Below are 18719 nucleotides of genomic sequence, written 5' to 3'. Positions count from 1 at the left end.
TTTGCTACTACATTACGGTACTCTGTGTACATTTTTTTTTTTTTGCACTTGAAAACTGTCTACGTTTTTGACATAATACGTTTTCTGTCATGCTATGCTGTATGCTTAATTATATCACTAGAAACCAATTTTTATTTAATGGGTATATGATTTAAATGCAAGACATTAATCATTGTTCATCATTTTCAGAAAGCAATAACGTGTAAAAGAAATAAATGAAACAAACTACAGTGGATTACTATGAAATGGGAATTTCACCTTCAGAATGAACGAAAGAAGATGCAATACCTCGTCACGAAGAGTAAATGGATCAGAATTAACAAACATTAACATGAATATACTATACACATCGTATGATAGCAGTCTTAACTAATTTTTTCTTTCAGAATACGAGGCGATTGATGCAGGCTGTCAGACAGAACTACACATCTTAGTTTTAGTGATGAAATATGCTAGAAATAAGGAACTCTATACTATGAATAGTTGAAGTAAACGGTAATATGAATAATGAAGTGTCTTTTTGCAGAATATTGATGAAGAATATGGTACTATGAATAATGAAGTTTTTCTTTGCAGGTGATGATAATAATGAAGTTATGGTGATATGAATAATGAAGTTTTTGTTTACAGGTGATGATAGTGATAAATTTTATATGGCCACTAAACGCACCACTTTCTTTGCAGATGAGGATAATGATGAAGTTTATATATTTACTGTTAGCTAAGAAATGCTATGTAGTTATTTTTGTAGTTTAAGAATCATGATAGAAGGTTGTATACATGGAAGAACCCTGGAGATACTAAAAGGTATCAGATAGATTATATAATGGTAAGACAGAGATTTAGGAACCAGGATTTAAATTGTAAGACATTTCCAGGGGCAGATGTGGACTCTGACCACAGTCTATTGGTTATGACCTGTAGATTAAAATTGAAGAAACTGCAAAAAGGTGGGAATTTAAGGAGATGGGACCTGGATAAATTGAAAGAACCAGAGGTTGTACAGAGTTTCAGGGAGAGCATAAGGGAACAACTGACAGGAATGGAGGAAAGAAATACAGTAGAGGAAGAATGGGTAGCTTTGAGGGATCAAGTAGTGAAGGCAGCAGAGGATCAAGTAGGTAAAAAGACGAGGGCTAGTAGAAATCCTTGGGTAACAGAAGAAATATTGAATTTAATTGATGAAAGGAGAAAATATAAAAATTCAGTAAATGAAGCAGGCAAAAAGGAATACAAACGTCTCAAAAATGAGATCGACAGGAAGTGCAAAATGGCTAAGCAGGGATGGCTAGAGGACAAATGTAAGGATGTAGAGGCTTACCTCACTAGGGGTAAGATAGATACTGCCTACAGGAAAATTAAAGAGACCTTTGGAGAAAAGAGAACCACTTGTATGAATATCAAGGGCTCAGATAGAAACCCAGTTCTAAGCAAAGAAGGGAAAGCAGAAAGGTGGAAGGAGTATATAGAGGGACTATACAAGGGCGATGTTCTTGAGGACAATATTATAGAAATGGAAGAGGATGTAGATGAAGATGAAATGGGAGATATGATACTGCGTGAAGAGTCTGACAAGGCACTGAAAGACCTGAGTCGATACAAGGCCCCCGCAGTAGACAACATTCCATTGGAACTACTGACGGCCTTGGGAGAGCCAGTCCTGACAGAACTCTACCATCTGGTGAGCAAAATGTATAAGACAGGCGAAATACCCTCAGACTTCAAGAAGAATATAATAATTCCAATCCCAAAGAAAGCAGGTGTTGACAGATGTGAAAATTACCGAACAATCAGTTTAATAAACCACAGCTGCAAAATACTAACACGAATTCTTTACAGGCGAATGGAAAAACTAGTAGAAGCCGACCTCGGGGAAGATCAGTTTGGATTCCGTAGAAATACTGGAACATGTGAAGCAATACTGACCTTACGACTTATCTTAGAAGAAAGATTAAGGAAAGCCAAACCTACGTTTCTAGCATTTGTATACTTGGAGAAAGCTTTTGCCAATGTTGACTGGAATACTCTCTTTCAAATTCTAAAGGTGGCAGGTGTAAAATACAGGGAGCGAATGGCTATTTACAATTTGTACAAAACCAGATGGCAGTTAAAAGAGTCGAGGAACATGAAAGGGAAGCAATGGTTGGGAAGGGAGTGAGACAGGGTTGTAGCCTCTCCCCGATGTTATTCAATCTGTATATTGAGCAAGCAGTAAAGGAAACAAAAGAAAAATTCGGAGTAGGTATTAAAATCCATGGAGAAGAAATAAAAACTTTAAGGTTCGCCGATGACATTGTAATTCTGTCAGAGACAGCAAAGGACTTGGAAGAGCAGTTGAACGGAATAGACAGTGTCTTGAAGGGAGGATATAAGATGAACATCAACAAAAGCAAAATGAGGATAATGGAATGTAGTCGAATTAAATCGGGTGATGCTGAGGGAATTAGATTAGGAAATGAGACACTTAAAGTAGTAAAGGAGTTTTGCTATTTGGGGAGCAAAGTAACTGATGATGGTCGAAGTAGAGAGGATATAAAATGTAGACTGGCAATGGCAAGGAAAGTGTTTCTGAAGAAGAGAAATTTGTTAACATCGAGTATAGATTTAAATGTCAGGAAGTTGTTTCTGAAAGTATTTGTATGGAATGTAGCCATGTACGGAAGTGAAACATGGACGATAAATAGTTTGGACAAGAAGAGAATAGAAGCCTTTGAAATGTGGTGCTACAGAAGAATTCTGAGGATTAGATGGGTAGATCTCGTAACTAATGAGGAAGTATTGAATAGGATTGGGGAGAAGAGAAGTTTGTGGCACAACTTGACCAGAAGATGGGATCAGTTGGTAGGACATGTTTTGAGGCATCAAGGGATCACCAATTTAGTATTGGAGGGCAGCGTGGGGGGTAAAAATCGTAGGGGGAGACCAAGAGATGAATACACTAAGCAGATTCAGAAGGATGTAGGTTGCAGTAGGTACTGGGAGATGAAGAAGCTTGCACAGGATAGAGTAGCATGGAGAGCTGCATCAAACCAGCCTCAGGACTGAAGACCACAACAACAACAACATGTAGTTATTTAAGTATTTGTTGCAGTTCGTTTTGACAGTATGTCTTATGTTGCATGGTATAATGACTGAAGGTTTTGGAAAGGACAGCTAGAGTATATATATATTGAATACACATTTCATTACTTGTTAATTCGAAGTTCACTACTTTTCAGCATAATATGCGTTTCTTCTTTCAGCTTAATAATCCATTTTGTATTTTTTCTAGGAGAAGCTATTCACGAAATTAATATGCTGTAAGCAGTTAATCATTAAACCTGCTCTAGTACTTGCATTTTTTTACCCATTTGTGTGTGTCATTCATGAATGTGATCACATATAATCTACTTGTTTCATAACCTTGCTACAGCTGACTCATGACTCATGACGTTAATAATCTTTATTTGCAGCAATAAGTGAAAAACAAATATTTTTATGCCCCAGCATTTAATTATCGATCCCAACGCAATGCATTGCTAGCACAAAAAAAAATGTATTACCAGTCCCAAATAATGCTACCAGTTTAAGAGAGTTCTGAGTAATTCTGAGTAATGTTTTCTCGTCACATACCTTGAATAGTTACAGTATGTTACATTTTCAATATGTCCTATGTCACTGGAATGATCAGTTCTGAGTAATACTGATCAGTTCTGAGTAATATGTCACTTGAATGATGAATTCTGAGTAATACTGAATGATGTTTTCTAGTCACAGACCTTGAATAATAGTTACAGTATGTTACATTTTCAATATGTACTATGTCACTGGAATGATCAGTTCTGAGTAATTCTGAGTAATGTTTTCTAGTCACAGACCTTGAATAATAGTTACAATATGTTACATTTTCAATATGTCCTATGTCACTGGAATGATCAGTTCTGAGTAATACTGAATGATGCTTTGTAATAATGCATAAATACTATGCCAATAATTTCTGTAAATAATATTTTTGTTATACTCTATAAATGCTATGGCAATAATTAACTCTCATTTTGAATTATAACTTCTGAATAATACTGAATAAGGTTTTATAAAAATATAAGAATACTTTGTAACTGGCCGATGAGTGCCAATAATTATTTTAAATATGTCGTATGTCACTTGAATGATGAAAAATATTTTGTACTATTCAGTACTTGCTATATGTTTTGTAACTGGCCAATGAGTGCCAATGATTACTATAACTAGGTGAATTATGTGCCATTCATTAGCTCCTGTTTTGAATGATGACTTCTGAAGGTTTGTAACTGGCCAACGAGTGCCAATGTTCACTGTAATCAGATGATTTATAAACATTATTCTGTAATACTTCATACATAGTACAGAAGTGTTCAGTAACTAGGCAATGGGTGCCAACAATTAGTCAAATCGGTTGATAGACTAGTGTAATTCTCGATGATGACTAGCATGAGACTTAATGTCCTTCACCTTCAGACCTAATTACCAGAAATTACTGCAATATACGTTTGTCCTGTCTATCCTTATGATCATGGAGCACTATATTTGGTTTCTGCACTAATTCTGCGTTGGTGAATGAGTGTGGTGTTAACACATCATGGTGTCCACCACCTTGAACAATGGAGATGTTACTATGGTTCCACTGTTTGGTGTACCTAATGTACTACCAAAATGATAACATGGAATATTAATACGACATTTCTGTGTCTTGGCTACACTGATTAATACTTCAGGGAGGAGAACTTCAGATTGTCTCACTTGGTGTTGTGCTTCTGTAGAAAGATATGGACTTTCAGTGCAGCTACGTGCAACCTAATGTGCTACAACCATGATGCAATCCTTCCCTTTCCTATCCTAGTTCTAGTAAAATGGTAACAAAAAATACTACAGTGCATATGCACTTTATGTCATTTGTTAATATGTTTTGTACTCATTGCGTATACATTTTGTCATTGCTTGATATGTTCTGTACTACAGTGCATATGCACTTTATGTCATTTGTTAATATGTTTTGTACTCATTGCGTATACATTTTGTCATTGCTTGATATGTTCTGTACTCGGTGCATGTGCACTCTATTTCATTTTATGTTCTGTACTCATATATATGTATATACTCTGTGACTGTTAACTTAGTTAATTAAGTACATTTTAGAAAAATTTGTTGCTCATGGCAAGTCCAATTGACTCACCATCGCTGCCAAATTTTGCCCCCCCCCCCCCCAGTGGAGGGTTATGTAAGAGGTATGCGCTACCTGCGATATGTAAGTTATAAGAGAATCTGAGACCAAGGAGCAGTGTTGACTGCAGTACGAACTGTGTAGCAGTAGCAGTAAGTTGTTGTTAGCGAGCAGTCGCCTGTCTGCGCTTGTCAGTCCTGTCTGGTGTATCATGTTGGCTGGGCCGGTCGCAGTGCAGCGCTGCCAGAGCCTGAGTATTATTGTATAAGGTAAAAAAGCAGCCTCACGCATATCTAGTAATATTATGTAAACTCACATGTAAATCTTTTAAAAATGTCCTAATAATAATCTTTGACTAATTTCTAACAAGCATTCATTTCAATTTAAAGAATTTAATATTTTTTAATGCATGATCATTCCAATTGTTGCAAAAGAAAAATCATTTGCTTCCTTTCATAAATAATAAATGCATAGGCTAGCATTGCACAGAGCTGTGACGGGAAAAGCTATTGTAAGAGCAGATAGTTGCCGACTTTATCGAGGTGAGAATTTTTGCTTTTTATTCAGAATGATCTTTCAGGGCCATGACGCAGCACTGCTGTCGTCCAAATTTTACCAGGTTACTGAATTTATTTTTTATTACGAGGTTTAGGAATTTTTCTGTTTCGAGCTTATATTAAATGAGAAAAGAATTTTGTGGGTACATTAAATGGGAACCAATTTTGTTCAGAGGTTACACAAAAAATAGAATCATATTATTATTATTATTAATAAAGTTTTTTTGTGAGGTTACACAAAAATGAGATCATTAACCAAATAAAATATAAAGTTATTTCGTGTGGGGAGGTTAGACCATCTTGACCAATTCACAACTTGGTGCAACCAGTGGTTGCTCACGGTCAATCCTTCCAAGACCCAGGCGATCATTGTAGGCAAAACCACCCTTTCCTTCCGTCTCCTCGACTTCTATATCACCATTTATGGCCGTCCTATCACCCTCACCCCCACCCTCCAGTACCTTGGCGTCTCCTCAAGCTCCTTTCTGGCCGCACATGGGGTCTGGACCCCTCCGCCATCCTCCACACCTATAAATCCCTCATCCGCCCTATCCTCTGCTACGCTCACCCTGCATGGATCTCCACTCCTCCAACCTTTTACAAATCCCTTCAGGTACCAGAACGCCACGCGCTCCGCCTCGCCTATTGCATCCATCTCCCCTCCCCCACTCAGATCCTGTATGACCTATTCCATTCTTGCACCTCTTCCTTTTCCTTGAACTGATACGGATCCTCTACAACTCCCGTAAACTTGATCCCCCTCACCAGCTTGTCTCTCCCATCCTTTCCCACCCCCATCTGCTGCTGCACCTGTATTCCCATGTCCCACCTGCTCTCCATCTATCCATTCTCCACATCCACGCTCAAGGTGGCTTCCACCAACTCCCCCGCCCTGATGATGCCCTCATCCCCTCCATCTGCCCCTCCTACCAACTTTGATCCTCCCCTTCCTCAACTTGTGTTCTTTCCTTAGGGCACCCTCTCTCCCTTCTCTCCCTCCTCCCTTGCTCCCCACCTCCTCCCCCCAGGCTTCCCCTACCCCCTACCTTCTTTCCTCCCCATCCCATCTCCACTGCCACTTGCATCTACACCCTGCCCTCTCCCCCCTCCCCCACCTTTTCCCCTTTTGGCAGGTCCCCGGACTTGTACATGTATAGTGAACATTCGGGTGCTGGAGATCGTCGTCAGTGTTTTTGTGTGTGCCATCATGTTAGTGATTCAGTGTTTTGAGATTTGTGCTCCTTTGTTCACGTGTGCCGTTTCTGTCATCTCTGTTAGTGCCCAAGTGCTGAACGTTTTTCTTTGGACGCTGCACTTGTGAACGACTTCATGTATTTTTAAATTTGTGTGTCTACTGTTGTCTATCCATCGTGTTGTTTCGTTTTTTGATGTCTCAACTTGTAATAAATGTATTATCTGTGGCCGAAGAGCGGCGTAGTATTGCCACTGCCAGCCTACCTTTGTATGAGGTATTAAAACAACAATAAAGGGAAAAAAATTAGCGCTGTAGGAAAACCAGTTATTCGTTTCCCATACTAAGAATTCCACTTGATGCGTTAATGTCTCCGATGCCTTTTCAGCGCACAGATGGAGTGAATGACAAACGCACCTCATGACAATTATGTCACTTATTTCATTCTTAAACAGAGCAGTGACTGAATTGTGTTTCCAAACCATGACACTCACATCATCAACGCCAGTCCCAACTTTATTTTCAACCCTCAAACCATCTTATTCTAATTGAGATTTAATGTCACTGTGCATACTTTTTGCATTGGCATCAATTATTTTTATCAGTGTGTAAAAAGTTGTGATCAGTGCCTTTTACTTTGCACAGAAAATGAAATGAAATGAGCGTGTGGCATCGTTGGCCGGGAGGCCCCATCGGGGGAAGTTCGGCCGCCGAGTGCAAGTCTTATTTCAGTCGACCGCAGAGTTGCAAAGATCACCTCAACTGCCAGTGAGTAGGAGAATTTTAATACCTACAGCGGAAGTAGATGTCCTGACGAGTGGTACTGATTCGTATGTAGATCTTAAACCATATATGGGATATTGATTTGAGAAAATGATTTCAGAAATGAAACTCAGTTGTGAAACTGGATATCTCCTTCGTAATCGGTGCATAGATTTCACAATAAAACTCACTAAAGAATAAAAAAAATGGGCTTTCTAATAACATTCAGACCCTGAAAAATTTTAACATTTTCTCTGTAAACGAGGTTATCAAGTCTCTTAAAGGAATGAATACTGAGTTAACTGAAATAATTGGTTTACTAAAACTGACGTAATAGTATCCATCATTAGTCAGTGGCCGAATGTCAGTTTCATAAAATGACGCAACGCTAGTAATACAGTCGGTTTTTGGGCTGAAGTAGGTGCTTATAAAGATTCCACAGGCATAAATTCCTTTCCAGAGTTATGGTGTCTCACAATTACAGAGTTACGTCTCCCCTATTCAAATGCAGATGTGGGGAAGGTTTTCAGTTAAATAAGCATTGTGAAATCAAAATTGCGTAATATAATGAATATTGATACTCTGAACCCGATTCTTACATTAAGAAGCGGGCTAAAACGCATAGGAAAGCGTCGTCACTCAAACAAACCACCTGACAGCGTGTTGAAGCCAATAAGTACAATGTCAGGTTACACCAGACAGTCTGCCTAGGTTACACCAGACAGTCTGCCTGCACACCTGCCTATTATGTGGAGAACTGACGTGCAAGTGGATGATAAATGTTGCAACACAGATGAAAAAACTGAAATCATCCTGATTTATGGAAAATGTAGGCGAAATGTTGAGGTGTTGTCTTGTATGCTGGGCATTTTTTGGAGAAAGTTCACTCTCATTTATTCTTTTTTGGGGTCGTGAACGCCATTATGTCTGATGGCAGCGTACAGACCAGCAAAAGGAAATAAAGCAAACGTGTCACAGGAGAAGCTAATGGAATATAGCTGTACTTGCAGCAGTGCACCACAGCCCATGGATAAGTGCCTGCCAATTACACTGTGATTCCAATATCTCTGCAGGTAGTATTGTCACGATACTGCATCGTCATAAGTATCATTCATACCATGTGTCACTGCATCAAGAACCACAGTCTAACATGACGCAACTCCTGACTTGACCCGGGGTCTAGCCATACCCCCTCCATTCCGTATGAGCTCCAAGCTAGCGACCAATGAGTGTTCAGAAGTGGGCGAAACCGAGTATCCAATCAGATAGCGCCTTATAAAAGCTGTATTGCCGGGCTGGGAACAGCTGATGTTTGTTGTAGACTTGTAGCCTAGTAGGAAAGTACATACAAAGGCGTGGATATTTATATTTAGTTGTGAAAACTAGTTTTTTGTCTGTGAAAGTTATATTTCTTCGCGGAAATTGTACGTGCTTCTTTATGAATAGTGTGCTAAGATTACAAGAACGAATATGTTGTGCCTTAGTGATGATTATCCGCAGTAAAATCGGAGAACTGTCGATTTATCGCGTAGAACGTAAAGCTTTTGGTGTGGTTGTTACTATAAACCTTGAATGTAATTTACTGATGATTTTGTATTAACACAGTGAAATATAATAATCATTCTACTATAGAACAATAAAACTGTCAGCTTAAGAAAACGTGACAAATCACAAATTTTATTGCGCTAAGAGTTTGTTTATAAATAACTGAGCTACCAGTCACAATTTTTTCTGTTCTTTATATTTTGCACGAAGCGTTGTGCTAAATAATAACCATTTTCAATTGCATTCTTCACCATCCCGTGCCATTTTTTCATGGTGTTTTCGCTTGTAACCATATATGTGCGTTTCTTATTTTTTTACGTATGCCTGTATTGTGCTCAGAAAATTGGACCACAGAAGAATTTCAGGACAACAGAAGAACCAGAACCCCACACAAACACCACGAAAAAATGGCATAGTATACAGAACAATGCACTTCAAAATGAGAATTATTTCTCGAAACGCGTCGTGAAAAATATAAATAAAAGTAAAAATCGTGTGGTAGCAGTTATTTATAAACAAAGCCATTGTTTCCACAGTCGTTGCTGGCTTTCACAAGCCATGTCTAGCGCATGAAATCAAATTATTGCGGCATTTTTATTAATTTTTAAAATTTATGTGTCCGCAGAGAAATATTAATTAAATGGTACGTGTTTATTTTTTAAATTACACATAGATTACTAGTTTCGAGTCTATAAGAGCGCAAAGGATGCCACAGAACATTATTGGTGTAAATGATTCCCACACATTTGGTCAAAGATATACAACAAATTTATTTACTAACATTTGGGCTACTGCACTGTAAATGAGTATTTGAAATACCTGTGGACAACCACATATTCATCAGTACTGTGTAACAACATGTGCCATAATCAGGAATGTCAGCCTAATTACAGAAAATCGAAAACTGTAAGAAACTAGACGTCAGTGGAAGCGTCCGATCTCACCTGTGCGCCTTGACTCGCAACATAAGGGTGTTGTGGTGTGACACGTCATTATGGCACAGAGTTATGAGCTGGTTTATTATGAGAAAACTAAGACATCTGGATCTATAAGAACATCTTTCTATTGTCAGACATTTATGAAATATGGTCAAAGTTTTCTTAAATTTACTTTCTTTTTTTAGGTGCCTATTTAAAAAAGTATTTTTCGAAGTTGCGTTTGTATTGCAGATGTTTTGATCTTATGACTCAACTTTTTACTGTGCAAAAGTAATCTCTTCAGTAAAGACTGACCAAGGCTCAATAAAACCATACATAGAGTTTCACAGCTGCTGACCAGTATTTTGGTGAATTACTCGTACATTTATGAACTTGATTTTTTTTTTCTCAAACTTGAGTAAGAACTCAATTACACAAAAAAAATTTTTTTCAAAGCACACACACCATGTGTATGAGAGGTCAACATATGTAAGTATGCAACAGTACCTATGGGGATTTTTGGGGCATTATCCTGGATAAAAACGAGTAGAATATAATACAATACATTTTATCCCAATTTTGCTAAAAAATGATTCCATGGCAGCAGCCTTAAGTTTCTGTAGATAAAGAAAGCCAAACCAATCTAATTAGTGTATTGCTGTTTCATGACCTTTTTACAGTATTAAATGTTACTATTTAACTGACCCTTTCCTCTTTAATTGTTTCTAGGACTGTACATCATTTTCATGCACGTAGGATGAAACATGGACACATTAACAAATGTATTAATCTTCCAGTTTGTTACTATATCTGTTTGCCCCAGTAGAAGTTGAATGTAGCGCAGTCAGCCATGATACATTAGGTAAATTGCCAGTACCAGACCTCAAAGGGTTTTAAGGCACAGTAAAATATGCTTACTATAGGCATGTTGTGATGGAATCATTATAAAGAAGCATAGAATGTACTTACCTTCAATACATTTTTTTTAGTCGAATCAGAAAATAACATGTGCTCATGTAATAGTTCAGGCTAAGCTCATAAAACTACATTCATACGGGCCCAAAAGTCTTACTTGTGTTATTTTTATACTAATTAAGGAATTTTACTAAATTAGTTTAAGTGTAAAGAAACGTGTTATGATAACACCAGTTACCTTGGATTGTAGCAAAACAAAATAGGGTAAGACTTTTCAAATGGTAACAACTTTCAGATTTAAAAATAAATATGCCAGACTGAGTGTGCAGTACAGATTAAGGTGTTGGGTGTCAGCTTTTTTTATACCCCCATTGCTGTTAAATGATATGGAGGTTTTACATCTGTCCGTCTTTTGTCTTCCACTTTCTATGTTTACCTCAACTTTGAATCTAAAAATGGGCCCTAATATTTGTTTTAACTGTATTATACTACATATAATTTTAAGAACAACAGAAAATGTGGAAATATACTTTCAGTTGCTTGTTCCACTTACTGTCTCAGATTTAAAAATTACATCTATCTGGAAAAATTTGTCTAGTATTACTCCATACAGTTAAAGATTTTTCTTTGGGCAATAATGCTTTTTTCTGTTTGTGTATGCCTTGAAGACAATCTACACATTCCAACCACTGGTATCCTAAAATATCACATACCGTATTTACTCGAATCTAAGCCGCACTCGAATCTAAGCCGCACCTGAAAAATGAGACTCAAAATAAAGGGGAAAAAAAATTCCCGAATCTAAGCCGCACCTGAAATTTGAGACTCGAAATTCAAGGGGAGAGAAAAGTTTTAAGCCGCACCTCCAAATCGAAACAAAGTTGGTCCATTGTAATATGAGACACAATTTAGGTTGAATGAATGACGATACAGCTACAGTAGTTGAGTTCGAGTCGTAAGCTTAGCAGTTAAGCTTCACCACGTAGCCATTGCTATGCGTCAGACGCTCCGTCCGTATTTATATGGGTACCCTTCCTTTTTCACGTGCTTCGTCTGGTTTGAGTCGATTGTTTATTTTGCTTTGATCTGATAAGTGTCGTTTTCTTTGTTATAGGTGTTTGCGTCACTCTAAGCTGAAAATGCATTACTGCATTGTGTCATGCATTTACAGCCTGTCGCGGCATGGCTTGCTTTTGTGCGCGCTACCGCCGCGTACAAATTAAAAAAAAAAGGAGAGGAATCGTCTCATTAGCGAAACAATGGCAAGAGACTGCTGTTTGTTGTTACTTACACTGCTGCTTTCTTTGATAATGATCAACATAGACTGCGTATGATAGAACATGTTCTGAACGAGAGTTAGGAGAAAATTTTTCCCCGTTTGAAAATCTTTGCGGCCGCTTCTTTATTACATCAAATTCTGCACAGAAATTAGAGTCATCTTAGATTTAAAAATCTAGTCACTTGCCGTGCTTCATTTCTGACTATCACTATTAGGCATAAGAATAATACGAATATAAACATGACACGATACGTATATTCTTCCGCGTTTGCTGTTGTCTCACTCTAGTTTAGTAGTTTATTAGGCAGATAGGATTTAAATGAGATAGCAGCAAACACGAAAGAATACATGGCAAAATGTTTATATTCGTATTATTCTTGTGGTGAAGAAAATACTGTATGTAATTCAAATTTCATCAGGTTCCTATTAGCAACCATCTCTTCTCACAGATAGGAAAAAATTCAAAACGTAGAGTTGGCCATATTGACAAACATCCCAAACAGTCTTGCCAGTCAGATTTTCGTAGTACACTGAAATTGTGCTACATTCGAAGATGAACAATACGGAATTTGTATTTACTTCGTTGGATTATATATGAAAATGCAGTGGTCGAAACTCGCGGCGGAGAAAAAAAGCTCGTCTTCCACTTTTTTTTTAAATTTATTTACTGACGCAGAGGTTTTGGCGCCAATATTTATCTTTGTGCCTACAAAGCATGCCTGCGTAGCGCTACATATATTCGACGGCAGAAGTTAGTTGTGGCGGCACCTACCAACATTTTTCATAACTTACGCTTCCTTTGCACTCCATTCTAAGCCGCAGATGGTATTTTGGATTACAAAAACCGGAAAAAAAGTGCGGCTTAGATTCGAGTAAATACGGTAACTGATGTTTGAATGTTTATTTGCAAAGTAGATCACTTCCAGAACTCTCAGAGTAGTGTAACATGTGCTCTGCTAAAATGTTCACATGTTCTCCTTGTTCCAGCTGGCAACACATTAATGCCCACAAATTTACTCTCATGTTTTAATCGATCTTTGTTAACTATTAGTCAAACCTCACTATGGTTTTTATTTGGATGGAAGTTCATACAGTTAGTTTTCTTTATGTTTAGGGCCACTTTGTCTTTATGTGATGAATTTTAACCATCTTTGAGACATTTATTTGATTTCTCTGTCAGCTGGCTTGGATTTTTATTTGGGATTACTTAGTACCATCGTTAGTGAATGGAATTTACCCTCCATGCATGATAGTTTGTGGGAAACATTCATGAAGAAAAAGACTTTGTATAATATGGTCCCCTGAGTGACACACACCTATTTAGGTTATGATAAATGTTTTACTAAGTTTTTTTGAAGTGACATCTCAACAACTTGAAGCACCCTGTTTGACAAGTGTGATGGAGGAGTTTCATTAGGAAGACAATGACCGAGACTTAATGTTGTAAGGCATAAGTCTTAAAAGTGAAGTTGATATAATATTAGTTATGTTTAATGCATTTTCCTGGGCAAGCTGGTATACCTGTCCTGTTGTAACTCATTCCAGTTTCTTTCCTGATACATACTGTTGTTTCCTGCACACCTTAATGTCACAAGATAATGACTGAAGATTGTATATGTATATACATAAAGGAAATACAGTGCGTCACTTACCTGAAAGCTGATATCTGGCAGTGGTGGATAAGCATGACCCCCCCCCCCCGCCCCCCTCAGATATGGATCACACAAACAGCATGCAATCCGTAAATGTGTGGTGTGCGTCTCTCTCTCTCTCTCTCTCTCTCTCTCTCTCTCTCTCTCTCTCTCTGTGTGTGTGTGTGTGTGTGTGTGTGTGTGTGTGTGTGTGTGTGTGTGTAATTGCAAAATTAGAAAATCAAAGTTACTTAGACTTTACATGGTTCAGTTTTTAGTCCTTAATAGGCATTCTTTATGAAAAGAGCAATTAAAACAAAATTTTACTATGCTGAAGTCCTAAAGGACTATCTTGTGAACTAAATAGTCTGTCAGTTCGTTAGTAATATGTTCCAGGGATTACTTTGCATTATAGATTGTAGTGATGTGCAACACATCACAAATTAATTTGGACATATGATTGCATTCTCAACATTTTTAATTTTGCATTTTTGTTGATGGTAATATCACTAAAGTTGAACATAACTCCACTAGTCAAATGGCAGTGAGAGATGTATGTATAAGCTTGCTGGCAATTTGAAGGCAGCACTGAGTGGGGTTTTAAGAGCACCAGACATCTAGGTCTAAGTGAGCTTGGTATGGGTTAGGGCAGAAACACTACAGTACATTAATGAAATCCCAATTAGTTTAAATAACACAACAGTCTGTATAGCAATACAGTATCATTTTTAAAAAATGCTGTAATGTGAATAACCCCAAATTGTGTTTTACGGTCAGTGTTGTTTTGTAGCAGTTGAGTACAAATTGTAATCATTATAGTCAATACCTTTCTTAAATTGGTTTCTTGAATTTAGTAAATGTGTGCCAGTGCTATATTTATATTCTTATTCTTTGTCATTGATGCATGGAGTTGGACATTAATACATATACAAAATTAAACAAATCTTTACTCTCTCCTGTCCAGTTAATAGCTCTCTGTAGACTAGGCAGTGATTTGAAACACACAGTTAAATTACAAGAATCTGGCTTTCATCCACCTACTCATGCCAACCCTCATCTGCATGTTGTTTACCACACAAGCATAGGTCTCTTTGGACCCTGATTCTGTCTTATTACTTTCTCACATATTTCACAGTTTTTCCACACTCATTTGCTTTTCCCCTTTGTCTTCACTTACCAGAAGCAGAACATTGCGTCACCAAAAGCTGGACATAAACATTCATGAAGAGTACACTTACCTTGTTCAGCTTTCTATCTGCTATTCAAATAAAAGTTTAAAGAGATTCAATGTCCTTTCATTTTCAGAATGTTGAAGTCACAAACTGTGATGTGAAGACATGCAGTCTGACTAGTTGGCTTGGCATTTAATGAAAAAATTAAGTTTTTTACAACATTAATGCATTTTTTTGTTTAGTTTAGGATGATTGCCTGAAAGTGTGTTCTACCAGCAAAAAAATAATTTACTTCCCTTTTAGTTAATTTGAGATGGAAAATTTTTGTTTAGACTCTACATGCCAGAGGAAGCTATCGTCATAAGCAATTCCTATATGCCAACCTTGGTGTAAATGGGGGCAATCTGTTCATAATTCCTATTTAAATGTGATGCTTATATTAACATTGCAAAATATCTTCACTTAATCTTCTAAAATAAAGTTTTAATACCAATTAATAAAATAACAGTTCATTCCTGCCAATATTACAGTTTATTATTGCCAATATATATTAAAATGCAGGAAACATTTTTCATTATCAGCTGACAGAACAACTTCAGAAAGCAGACATAATATGACAAATTAAATAAGCTACATGTAACCTGAAGGAACAGATGTAAATAAAAAAAAGCCATATGCAGAAAATAAAATGTAGTTTACATTTTAAGAAAAGATAATTCACATTTCCCAGAAACTTGTGCAACATTCACAATAAGTATCCACATTGTTGGGATATCCCAATTTAAAGAAGAACTTCTATATTTCAATAGTAAGTTTGGTCTGAGCTTTAAGAAAAAACTTATTTCAATAATCGGATTAGAAAGTGGCTCTGAGCACTATGGGACTTAACATCTATGGTCATCAGTCCCCTAGAACTTAGAACTAATTAAACCTAACTAACCTAAGGACATCGCATAACACCCAGTCATCACGAGGCAGAGAAAATCCCTGACCCCGCCGGGAATAATCGGGTCAGACCCGAGCTACAACAAAAAAACTTAATATATTTCAGCAGTCAGGCTAGGCCTGAGCTTTAAGAAAAAACTTAATTACTACAATCATTCCCTTAAGAATTCCATTACGTTGGATCTCAGATTAAGAAAATCCTACACACTATGCTGCAGTAAATAGTCGCGCACCTTCTTCAAAAGTCTGAAGCTGACTGGGATGATTGCGTAGCTGGTGATGGAAAGGTAGCCTGAAAAGAAATTAAAATCCACATTAACATTACTGAAAACCTTTATTTCTAAATTATGGATTGCACTAATACTGGGTTAATGTTGGGAAAAAATGTTTATGTAACATGGCTTTTCTTATCCATTTCTGTGTCGAAATATTCAATGACGGAATGAAACTCAAAGTGGCTCCACATTTGTGTGTATTTACATCTTTATATTGTAATTAGCTACTTAAAGTCATAACATGTATATGCCACACCTTAAAAAAACACTTAGATAACTAATAATAAAAAATATAGGCCTAGTTAATTGTTACAATTTAGATGTCATGTAATGAGAATTTTACTGTACATGCAAGACATACTGGACCAAAGAAACGAAATGCCATGATGTTAATAACCTAACATCTAAACAAGACTAGCAAACAGTTTGAACGTGAGTATATTAATATGGGTGATAATACCAGATAGTTTTTCTGCCTAGATGGTGTTATAGTCAGGACTGAGATTTTAAGCTAATGGGGAACTTGAGGCAACTGCCAATCAGGAAGTTGTGTTAACACAAGATATGAGCACTTTTACCCATCAGCAATTATTCCATAATATACTAATGCCACTGCTTTGGAACAAGACGTGTTGTGAACTATGTTTGAACATTCACATTTGCATGAGAAAGTCACAAGCCAATGGAAATATGCAATGCTGCTTGCAAAGAAGGGAACATCCTGTACACACATCAATTTTTTTTCCGAATGAAACAGAATGTGTAAACACTTTATGACTGATTTGCAGTGTATCATTCAGCTGGCTTGCTGTGTAATGGAATTATCCACACCAAGTTCAAGGTGTGGAGTGACTTCAGTTTTTTCAATAGCAATGTCTACAAATTATTCCACGTGACAGTCACATCAAATCATAATTAAGTATTTTCTTTTTCTTTAATTATACTAACAGAGCTGCCTTCAGATAAAATAAGAATTATTTTAAAAATGGTGCCAGAAACTTGCATGCCATAACCTTTATCAATACTGGATGTGAGGTCAGTCTGGAGGCAGTTTTCAGTTGCAATTTCTTATTTCTTTTGTGGATTGTTTCAGTCTTTACACCACCATTAGCACACAGTATTAAATTTATGCAAGTTAGCCAATAGCACTGTATATCCAGCAGTGCTTCCTCAAACTTAAAAATGTTAAATAAATAATAATTACTTTATTCCTTAATATGCCCTTTGGGGAAAGGAAAGTTGCTAGATAAATTTCAAAATGCCATACATGACTTTAGAAATGTAATACTTACCATTTCAGAAATTTCTACTGTCTTTACAAATTCCTTGCTTTGCTTAGAGTGTGGTCTTTGTCTTCCCCCCGGATGACATCTGCGACCTGCCAACTTGTTTTTTCTTCTGCTTATTGCAGTGGGCTGAACGGGAATATAGTTACCACGATTTTTTCTAGATTTTCCTGTAACAAAAATTAGAATTAATACAATATTGAATTACTTGCCATAACATTTATATAAAAGTATGTTTTACTTACCTTCACCAAAATTTGCCAAATAAGATGCACATGCAGATGGCGTTTTAAGCTTTCTCAATTTTTCGCACATGACTTCAAGGCCTTTCCTCATTTCCTCAGGGGATTTATTTGAAAAATCTATGAGACGAGCTTTTATCTCGTCGATTAAATCATTATTTCTTTTGTCTGGAACTGTCTCCATGCGAAGTGTCTCTGGCATCTCTTCTTGGCTTTCACAAAGCAAATCTGTGTCCATTTGCTCCAAACGTTCCGAAGAACTTGAAGCCCCTGCATTCTGAGAGCAATACAGAGGCTCTAGCCACCCTTCAGGAGGCTCCTCATTTGTAGCAATAAAATAATACAGTCTACGTATACTGTCACTATCAGTCACCTCCCTGTAGTTTCCTGATGGTAAAACAGTACTGCCCCAGTCTATATGTTTGCAGATCTTCCCTGTATTGCCTTGGCAACAAGTGCAAACAAGAACAGCCATATTAACAATGTCATAATGATTCTGCCTTTCTTCACTGGGAACGAGCAGAACATCCTCATTGACTTGTCTGATTTTTGCTAGAATCTCCTGTGAAGGAGCCTTTATAGGCCTACAGAAAGACTTAGGACTTGCTCCATTAGCAGCATCAAGAAGTCTCCTCTGAAAATACAAATTCACCTTTGTGAGAAAAAAGTCCACCATCTGAACCACATTGAAGGCATGCACCCTCTCAAAAATCCTGTCCTTTAAAATTCTCATGAAGGCCTCACTTATATTATTTGTGTTGTGCCCTTCTATAAGCATACCTCGCCGATGTGAAAGGGTCCACAGTTCTCTCCTATCCCAAT

At 37.2% G+C, this 18719-nt stretch overlaps 1 protein-coding gene across 1 annotated transcript; it reads right to left on the bottom strand.

The window, feature by feature from the left end:
• Positions 1-15912: 15912 nt before the first annotated feature.
• LOC126092269 (uncharacterized) lies at positions 15913-18110 on the bottom strand. The gene is made up of 3 exons (XM_049907783.1): positions 17901-18110; positions 17662-17825; positions 15913-16386 (listed from the first exon to the last, which is right to left on the bottom strand). The coding sequence occupies exons 1-3, from the start codon at positions 18097-18099 to the stop codon at positions 16333-16335; spliced, it is 417 nt and encodes a 138-aa protein (XP_049763740.1). The 5' UTR covers positions 18100-18110; the 3' UTR covers positions 15913-16332.
• Between the last annotated feature and the right edge of the window lie 609 nt (positions 18111-18719).

Source organism: Schistocerca cancellata, chromosome 7, assembly GCF_023864275.1.
Source record: "Schistocerca cancellata isolate TAMUIC-IGC-003103 chromosome 7, iqSchCanc2.1, whole genome shotgun sequence".
NCBI classification, from domain to species: domain Eukaryota; kingdom Metazoa; phylum Arthropoda; class Insecta; order Orthoptera; family Acrididae; genus Schistocerca; species Schistocerca cancellata.
Note: the sequence above shows the minus strand (reverse complement) of the source record. Positions and strands in the feature narration are given on the sequence as shown.

Excerpts from the sequence above, each read along its gene's own strand:
- LOC126092269 (XM_049907783.1), bottom strand. The coding sequence starts at position 18,099 with ATGCCAGAGACACTTCGCATGGAGACAGTTCCAGACAAAAGAAATAAT. Across the intron at positions 17,826-17,900 it reads TTTGGCAAATTTTGGTGAAG|GAAAATCTAGAAAAAATCGT; the intron begins GTAAGTAAAACA and ends TTTTTGTTACAG. Across the intron at positions 16,387-17,661 it reads CAGTAGAAATTTCTGAAATG|GCTACCTTTCCATCACCAGC; the intron begins GTAAGTATTACA and ends ATTTCTTTTCAG.